At 53.6% G+C, this 9,652-nt stretch overlaps 1 protein-coding gene across 2 annotated transcripts in view; it reads left to right on the top strand.

Annotated features, from left to right (window-relative positions):
• Positions 1-9,652, top strand: part of CPA2 (carboxypeptidase A2) — a 20,821-nt gene that overhangs the window by 10,203 nt on the left and 966 nt on the right. For both annotated transcript variants that reach the window (XM_030885212.1, XM_004707815.1), the window contains 4 exons: positions 270-380; positions 1,362-1,452; positions 3,856-4,055; positions 6,677-6,761. In XM_030885212.1, the coding sequence (XP_030741072.1) occupies positions 270-380; positions 1,362-1,452; positions 3,856-4,055; positions 6,677-6,761 (487 nt within the window). The remainder of the gene's footprint in view (positions 1-269; positions 381-1,361; positions 1,453-3,855; positions 4,056-6,676; positions 6,762-9,652) is intronic.

The raw sequence follows: 9,652 nt of genomic DNA, 5'->3' as shown, positions 1-9,652 counted from the left end.
GGACTGTGGGGTACCTGGGTTTACTACCTGCATCCACACGGCAGGAGGCCGGACTGTGGGGTACCCGGGTTTACTACCTGCATCCACACGGCAGGAGGCCGGACTGTGGGGTACCTGGGTTTACTACCTGCATTCACACGGCAGGAGGCCAGACTGTGGGGTACCTTTAGCCGCAGTAATCTTGAGAGCTCACAGGGGGGAAACAAGGGACTACAGCAAAGCCCCACATAGCCTTAAGCCTCTCTCCCTGTGTTCCCATCCCTTCTCAGATTGCCTCCGACTATGGAAACGATCCGTCCCTCACTGCCATCTTGGACACCCTGGATATCTTTCTGTTGCCGGTCACAAACCCTGATGGATATGTGTTCTCTCAAACCAAAGTAAGCGGGGCCCATTTCCCTCCGCCAACCCAAGGAGCTAGGTAGTGGCCCGGAATCCAGGCAGGGCGTGGGCTGAGAAGCACCCCCGGGCCCCGGCCCCCAGTGGCATTCCGTATAGCCTGGGCTAGGGCCTGTCTCAGCTGCTCAGCGGGGCTGTTAGCACTCAGGGCTTCCCGTGAGACACCTGGGAGATTTGTTCCAATTATCCCCGCGTTTTCGTGGCAGTGGATTGATAGAAAAGAGGAGGCGGATGTTACCTGCTGACAATTAGATTGCAGGAGGATTTAGGTAGGCGGCCTAATGCGGGAGTGTTTTACTCACAGGCCCTAGACGCAATCTTTGTAATATCACTGAAAGGAATTACGCCGCTTTTCTTTCTGTGAAAGCCCCTGACAAAACACCATTGTGGCACACCGTGACCTTCCGGAGGTTCAGAATGAGTCAGAGCTTGGGAGTTTATTTGGGGAGCGGATCGTCTACGGGGACTTTTCTTTCTTTCTTTTGCCAAAAGAACTTGTAATTCAGACTGGGGTTAATCTCCCCGGAGACCCTAGGAAGAATGGGGAGACCACCCACTGTCTCCCTCTCTTGGGGGTTCCTAACAAGCCCGAAAGCATTACACATTCTTGGAAGTTCTGTAGTGAGTTAGTTTACTGGACCACGTTTCCTCCCATATAATCTATCACTGAGTACGCCGTGCCCCCTCCCCCTTCCTCCTTTCTCTGTTTGGTTGACTTTGAAGAGAAACTGGGAGGTTAGGAGCTAGGGCTCGGAAGGAGAGGGGTCTATCCAGGTCCTCCTGGGGTAGCGGAGTAGCGCCCAGCACAACCGTGGCCAAAGACGCCTTGGGATCCGGGGCAGATTAGCGCCATTCCCAAGGGACCATCCTGGGAGGAAGCGGGGGAATGGCCAGCATCCTACAGGGCACCTTCTCAGCAGGTGGAATAACCGAGCTGCCCCTGCCCCCTCTGGATTTTTAAGAATCGGATGTGGCGCAAGACCCGGTCCCAGGTCCCTGGCAGCATCTGCGTGGGGGTTGACCCTAACCGGAACTGGGATGCAGGCTTTGGAGGTGAGTGGGGGGCTCCGGCAGCCAGACGCGTGTCCTCTGGCCCCCTTGCATGCTATTTTGAATCCCAAAGCCCTGCGAAGCCCAGGCAGGGTTTTCCAAGCTCTTTGGAAACCGGTGGAGATGCACCGCCTGGCCCCGGGGCCCAGCTCCGAGCTTGGAGCTCCGAGAGCGCTGCGCGCTCCTCTTGCTTTCCCCGCGGCCGCGGCGGCCGTGGCCGTGAAGCCGGCTCCGGCTCCGGCTCGGGCTGGGGCTCCGGCTCGGCCTCGGCCTCGGCTCGGCGTCCGCGCCGCAGGCCTTTGCCAAACGGCCGCCGGAAGCTGCGAACCAGCCGCTAGGGGGCGCGAGGACCTGCTCCGCCGAGAAGCATTACGTCATCTGTGGATGCTTCCAGAACGACAACTGAGCGAAGAATGACAAGTAGCGTTAAGACATTTGATTTCCAGGAGCGCCCCAATGATAAGTTATTAGCGCACTGCCTCCTTGCTGCTGTAACTGTGCAGGCTGTGGGTGGCCGGGGTGGTCGTGGTGGGGGGGCTCCTTTCTGCTTGTAAGCACCCTCATCAGACCCCTTCTTTTTAACTCATCGCGGGAGGGACATCTGTGTGCCTCACTGATGTTGTTGTCAGGTGCCACCGAGTGGCTTCGGACTCCTAGCGGCCGTATATAAAACAGAAGGAAACACTGCCCCCGCTCCTCACCAGGGTCTCCCCCTTTTTTCGCTGCCTCTGGCGAGGCTCTGCTAAAAGGGATTTGGAATCGGGTCCTATTGACCGGACAATCCCCAGTCCCTTGCAAAGTGTCAGGGCCATGGAAAACCATCGCAACACTTGTCAGACAAGGCATCCATGAGTGGCCTGTGTTCAAAGAGATGCCCTTGGTTGGAGCAAACCCTTCAACACGCAGCTGCTCACCACGGACGATTGGAGGTTCTGCAAGGGTTAGAGATGCTTCTGAAGAAAGGCCGGGCTATTTCCTCAAGATCGCAGGCTTTGGAAACCCTCTTCTGGAGCCCAGCCTGGGAGCCAGCGGGAGGACAACGCTCTGGTTCTAAAGAGTATTTGCTTGTGTTGGGGGTGGAAGCTGGGTTTCCACTGAGCCACTTCTATACAAATTGCCCCGCAACGCTGGCAACAAGTTTCACAGCGCGCCAGCATGCTCGCTGTTTCCATCGATTCCTGATTGTGTTTTAATGGAACCTGTCAGGACACATCAGGGAGTTAGGGCAGGGTTGGGATGAGGGGCAATTTCATTCATTGCTTTGACAAAATATTGTTTCGCAGTGTGGGGAGGGGGGGAAAGAGATCAAAACATCAGCTCCATGGCGGCATTTTCCTTGACATGTTATGGATCCTTTACGATCATCTTTAAATGCGGTGACAAAGGTGGTGTCTACAGTGTTGAACTCACTCGAGACCCTGGGGAGTCCCAGACCCCAGCAGTCCCCTCCAGCTTCTGTAGCAGACAGAGCTCCAGCCAGGGCTACAATGGACTCGCTCCAGTGGGCATGGACTGCTCTCATTGCAGGAGCATTTAGGCCCTGTCACCCTAACGATGGCCCTGTTGTTGCACGTAGTGATTTCCTCACTGTAGAAAGGGTATCAGAGATTCCTTTCCTTAGTGGCTTTCTGTCCTAATGCGGGCAACCTTTTAATACAGTTCCTCATGTGGTGATGACCCCCAACCGTAAAATGATTTTCATTGCTACTTCATCACTGTCATGTTGCTACTGTTATGAATCGGGCGACCCCTGTGAAAAGGTCATTTAACCTCCAAAAGGGTTGCGACGTTGAGAACTGCTGGTCCTAGAGGAACCAATAAATAGAATTTCCTACTCTTGGACTCTTAAGATTTGGGTGCGATCCCAGACACCAACTTGCTCAACTGCCACGGAGTCCACCACTAAATGTAAACCTGGCCTTTCTTCCGGTGGGAACTCTGCTTCCCCGGGGAGAAGAAGATTCGTTTGATAGCCCTGGCTGCCATGGGTGAGGGGCCCTGGGGGAGCAGAGGGCCAAGCACTAGGCTACTAACCACAGGATTCAAACCCACTCACCACTGGCAGGAGAAAGATGAGTTTGCTGGCCCTGGTAAAGATGAGCAGCCTTGGAAACCCTAACAAGCCGTTCTACTCTGTTTTGTACAGGCTCGCTTTCAGCCAGAATGGACTCAATGCAATTGGTGGAGTGAGTTCTCCCGTGTTAGAGAAACCATATTTTTTAGGAAGCGAAGGGAGGCCAGAATCATTTCATGTCGGCTTCTTGATTGCCCTGGTGGCACCTGGGTCTCTCACCCAGTCTTTCTCTGGATTCCAGAGGAAGAACTTCCTGATGTGTGCCCACAGTCTCCGTGCAGCAGCCCTTAAAGCCCTCTGCCCTTCCTTCTCTATCTTCTGTGTCTCATCAGGACCCGGCGCCAGTAAAAACCCTTGCTCTGATTCCTACCACGGACCCAGCGCCAACTCGGAAGTTGAAGTGAAATCCATTGTGGACTTCATCAAGACGCATGGCAACTTCCAGGCTTTCCTGACACTCCATAGTTATTCCCAGTTGCTGATGTTCCCCTATGGGTACAAATGCACCCAGTCCGATAACTTTGATGAGCTGGTGAGTTCTTGCCGCTTCATTTCAATCCTGTGGGCCGCCAGGGGTCAGTCATAAAGTTAGGCACCGGGCTTGGGGTGTGTGAGTGATGCGGCATAAAAGATGAAAGAGACAGAACTCCACCCATTGGGGAGATTGGGTTGCACATTTGAAAGACGGATGAGGACATTTCCAATATTGCACTTCTTTGGGAAATAAATTCATGGCATTCCTCTTGCCTTTATCTACAGGAACACGCCCAATTGAACCTTACATTCCCAGGGTGGGCTTTCTGTTGTTCAGGAATAGCCACTTGGATTGGTCCTGAGGCTCTCAGATCTGTAGCCAAATACTTGTGCTAAAGCAACGCTCCAACAGGCTCTTCACGTAGTACTTCCTTGGTGCTCTGAGTCCCGGGCCTGCCGTGGCGATGCGTCGGTGTGTGCTATTGGGAAGAAGACCCGCACCCCCCTAACTTGATGCCTTCCACTTATCTTTCCTGTTTTAGGAGTGAGCTGACCGGTGGTGGCTTTAGGTCAGGTTGTGACATCTCAGGAGACTGTTGATATTTGAGCAAGGACTATCCCCAGCCAAAGAGTCTGTGCCAATATTTACCACTGGGCTTTCAGGCTTGTGTGTGAACCCTCGGATGACATCGTTCGATCCGTTCTCCCTGCAAGTAGATTTTGTCAGCAGCCCCAGGCAGAGATGGAATGATTCCAAGTCCGACCTCTCTTCCCGTCTTATCAGTTGGCATATGTTCTTGTTGAACTTTTTTATCATCTGCTGGACTTTAGCCCAGTAGGGCAGTGTTCTGAGCACATATTGCCACCTAGTTGAGTAACAGCAAAAGAATGTCAGGGTCGGTGGCAGCCTGGAAACTATCTTCAGTAGGCCTAGATAATCTTACAGTGTTGCTAGCTGGTGCTCAAAACCTGCCATCTAGTCATAGAGCCGATAATTGAATACCTCAAGAAGGGACAGCTCCCAGCCCCCAGGGAAGCATGTTTCATGTCGGGGCAGGTCGAATTGCTAGATTCTTCTTTACAGAGAGCTGAAACTTCCCCACTACGGTGGCTGCCTCTCAGCCTTCCGCAGAACGAATTCATTTCCGTTGGAGAGGCGAACTCATTCTTCCTTGAAAACCAGTAGCCTGCCTTCTCAAGACCCTTCCTTACCCTGCTTGTTGCTAGCGGCTCCCGAGTTGTCCCCAGTTCGTTAGGACTGGGGTCCATAGGATGGTCACTGGCTGAGGTCTCAGAAGTAGATTGCTAGATCTTCCTTCCTCCCTTCCTCTCTTTGTGCTTGCTGGAAACCAATTTGTCTGCCACAAAAGAATCCAAGTCCGTTTCATTCTTGGCTCTTCCTCCTTTTACAGCCGCTCAGACCAACGTTTCGATCTGATGAGCAGGGACCCTGGAAGATGTATAAGGAAGTGACCTTTCACTCTCCCCCGCGCCCCCCCCCCATTATTATGATTATTTTTCTTAACCATTTTCTTGGCATATAATCCGCCTATCATACAAGTCAACAGTTCAAGTACATCAAGAAGAGCTGTACACTCATCACCACCCTCGGTTTTAGAACATTTTCTTCAATCCTATACTCATTGTTATTCGCTCCTCATTTCCTCCAACCTCCCCTTTATTTCTAGTCCACCTTAGTCCCACGGCCCCAAGGGAACCAATTCAGCAGCGTGGCATCAGGCGAGCCTCCACTGACAGACACGTGGTGGTTGTCTGTGAAGTGCATTGGCAGGGAATCGAACCCAGGTCTCTAGCATGGGAGCTGAGAGTTCTACCATTGATCCACGAATGCGTCCTAACCCTACTAAACGCCTCTGATGGCTTCAAGCACTTCCCAAAAGGCCCCTGGCTGCTGTTTTCTGGACTTCCGTTGGCTTGCCTGCGGTCTTCAAGGCCTTGGGCTGTGGCTTCACCGGTCCGGAGCTGAACAAGACAGTGCATTTTTGCTTGCACAGTTGAGGGACACATCCATTTGGGGGGCAGTAGTAATGTGCTGTTGACTCAGGTTGGGCTCAGTGACAGCTGAACCTCCCGGGCCCTCTTAGGGTGTTGCTGAGCCAGCTCCCCCATCTGGTAATCATACAGTTATTTTCCTGGATCCAAGGTCAAGACCTTACATTTATCCCTTGCAAGTACAGTAAAGCCTCAATCAGTCAAAGTTGGAACCTTTGAATAATGGAAACTATTTTGCTGAACTCGACTTCTTGGAAAAAGGAGCGGTCGCAGGGAAATACGCCACTGAGGGCTTTAGTTAAAAAACAAAACAAAACAGTCAACTCCTCAGGTCCCTCCTGGGCTCGGGGTACACCCCGTTGCTTGTCACCGTTCTGCACCAGGTGAGCTGGTGACTAAAGGACAGTGGTGGCATACTGTACCTGGGTGGTTGATCTAACAGTCCTGACCTTTACACTGCATTCCCCCAGCCACCATGTCATGTTGCTTGGGGGGAAATCGTTGACCTGAAAAAGGGGTTGTGCTTAAGCCCGAATGTACCAGTGAGTCCAGTTCACCTGAACATCCCATTCTTCATTCTGCTGAGGGGAGGGGGCATTCATTCTCCCAAGAGAAAAAAACAACGATGGGCCCATCCGTCTACCCTCCTCGGTTCTCTCGTTCTAGAATGAAGTGGCCCAAAAGGCAGCCAACTCGCTGACAAGGGTACATGGCACCCGTTACAAAGTGGGACCTATTTGCTCTGTCATCTGTAAGTATCCATGCACTGGAGGCTTTCATTATGGGCCCCTGAGATGAGAAGGCCCAGGGTGTTGGGAGGAAAAACCTTTGAATGGCCAACATGAAAGAGGTGGGCCTGCGGACAGAGACCCCAACCTGCCCCACCGCCCTTCCGTAAGGCGAGGTCTCCCCTGGGAGAGAGTGCACATGTGCTATGGGGAGCAAGGGTTTCTCTAAATGTTTGGACTTCACACTTGCTGCTAGACTTGTTCCAATGCTCAAAGCTCCTCCCACCATGCAGAATCTCTGCCTGGAAAATGGGGCTTTTCAGGACCTGTCCTAACTCAGGCTTCTAATCAATGTCCCTTTCCTTGGCAGAGGTTAGCAGAGGACAGAGGTCAGCAGAGGTAGATAGAGATGGGCAGAGGCGGAGAGAGGCGTAGGCAGAGGTGGAGAGAGTCATGGGCAGAGGTGAACGGAGATGGGCCGAGTTGAACAGATGTGGACAGACGTGGCCAGAAGTGGACATGGGTGGATAAATCATCCTTGACCAAGAGAAGCAAGTCTTCAGATGCTGTGGGCCCTGTCGGGGTGGGCAGCTGAGGAAAGGCCCACCTGTTAGCTTCTGCTTTCTCCTTGAGAGTTAGGAAACCTGTTTACATGCCGTGTCCACAACATGCACTGGGTCACTTACTGGAAGAGCGGAAACTACTGGTCTGGTAAAATGACAGGCAGCAAGGGTTTCTTCTAGGTGGGCCTGGACAGGCTGAGGGCTCATGGGTCAGGTCACTTGCTCGGTCAGGTCACTGACAGGCAAGGGAACAGACCATTTCTGCCAGGCAGAGCTCAGAATAACACCAGGATTTGTTGTGTGATTTTTGCCGCTGGACCACAAATGGTCTAGCAAGTTCTGGCTGCAGCCTTGCCTGCGCTGACGCGGTGCCCTGGCCTCTTCTCAGCCTGGGTGAGCCCTGCCTCGGCCCCAATTAAGTCTTCTCTGCCACCTGCCCCAGGATGGTATGCACAGGGCTGAACACCTGCCCGGCTGCCCCGCCCAGGAGGTGCCTGAGACACTTCCGGTGCAGCTGCCTATCTGGAAGGGCTCTGAGGAGACACGGTCCGTGTGTGGTCCAGAAGTTTCTGGGGTTCTTTTGCAAGGGAGGAGGAGGGGGCACAACCCAGACCTTGGGCACTGAAGCTTGGGTTTGAGTTCAGGCTCTGACACTCTGGGACCAAGCGACCCTGGGTAGGTCACTCAACTCTCCTTGGGCTGGTCCTCCTTGCGATGAGTTGTCAAGAGGCACCAGACGGGGCTGTAGGCTCGGGGTGTCCGCTGGAACACCGGCGCCTGCCGGACTCTCCTCCAGACGCCCCTGCTCATCTTGGTGGGGCCTCCTCGCTTTTTCAGTGAGCTCTGTGGCCACCCATTGAGCATGATCCTTGGGATCAGAGCAGGCACCCGTTGAATGCCTGCTCTACATCCACGGTCCTCAGTGCTCCGTTCCATCTCACTGCATCTCATTTTACTTGGGTGACAAATGGCCGTGAGACTCGGACCTGGCGCTGACCATGCCGGAGGTTCAAGGAGCCAGTGTTAGCCTAGGGCCGGGACACGTAGGGAGCAGTTGCTCAGTGTTGTTCCCATGGCCATCATCATCCTTCCGGCCTCACGACCTGAGCCCCTGTGACAGAGGAGGCAACTGGGGGTTGGGGGAGGTTAATTCGTTTGCTTCAGGCCACCTAGTGAATGATTTGCAGAGGGCAGGCGGCATCTCTCTGAAGTCATCCTGTGTCCATTAGTGCCCTCTCCGTGGGATCAGCCGTGTCCTGCAGCCACGTCAACCAGAAGAAAACCCAAACCCCAAACCAAACAGAAAACCCAAAGCCACCGTCAACGAGTTGATTCGGAATCACAGGGTCCCAACTGGGCTGTGTTGCCTTGTCTTTCTCCTGTGGAGCAGCTGTTGGGGTGGGAATCACAGACTGTTTCCTTAGTAGCTGAGTGCCTTAGACACCTTAGTGTACGATTCCACTAATCCCCCTTGTTGTGGAGTTAATTCCAACTCCCCGCGACCCTGCAGGGCAGAGCAGCATTACAGCAGCCGACGGCCATGTCTTCTCCCAAGGAGCAGATGGTGTGTTTGAACCTCCCACCCCTTGGTTCGCCGGGGAGTGCTTTAACCACTGAACCACCAGGACTCCTAGCCACACCCAAAGTAGAAGTCCTTTGGCTACCCAAAGCCCATTCAGTTCAAGACAGCAACTGTGTCCAGTTTGTCATGTATTAGATGCTACCACAGCTGCTCAGGAACCCTAGTGGCATAGTGGGTTGGGCTACTAAGCTCAAGGTCAGCAGTTCGAACCCACCAGCCGCTCCTCAGGAGCCTCGGCAACCCTATATGGGGTGGTCATGAGTTCATCGATGACAGTGGGTGGGTTGGACAGGACCAGAGCTGCTTGGGGGTGAAGACAGACAAAGACAAGGACAAAGACATCACAGGTGTTCACAGGATTAATTCACATTAGCCGCAAGCCCTACTTTTCCCAACTACACTCTTCCTGGGTTTACCCTTAGCCCAGCCCTTTTCTTCAGGGACTAGGCCACTTTGTCCACCTGCCCTAGTCCTGCCCTCCACTTGCCCTCCGTTCAGAATGCCAGCTTCCTTTGTCACCTGTCATGTCCGTGTTGACACACCTCACGGGCACATTGCTGCACTGGCTTAGTCCATCCGTCAAGGGAGCTGGGCATGCTGTCAGATAGCTGGGCTGAATCTCCCCGCCCTGTACTTAAAGTCCCCTGAGGGTAAGGACCAAACCTCCTACTCTGTAATCCCTCTTTCTGCGATAGAGAAACTAGAGGCTAAGCCAAGCACCGACCAAGAGAAGGACCACAGGGAGTGTGTGTGTGTGTGTGTGGGGGGG

The sequence above is a fragment of the Echinops telfairi genome, unplaced genomic scaffold (assembly GCF_000313985.2).
Source record: "Echinops telfairi isolate 266 unplaced genomic scaffold, ASM31398v2 ScPeMD7_23;HRSCAF=83, whole genome shotgun sequence".
Taxonomy (NCBI): Eukaryota; Metazoa; Chordata; class Mammalia; order Afrosoricida; family Tenrecidae; genus Echinops; species Echinops telfairi.
This window is presented reverse-complemented; position numbering and strand designations above follow the sequence as displayed.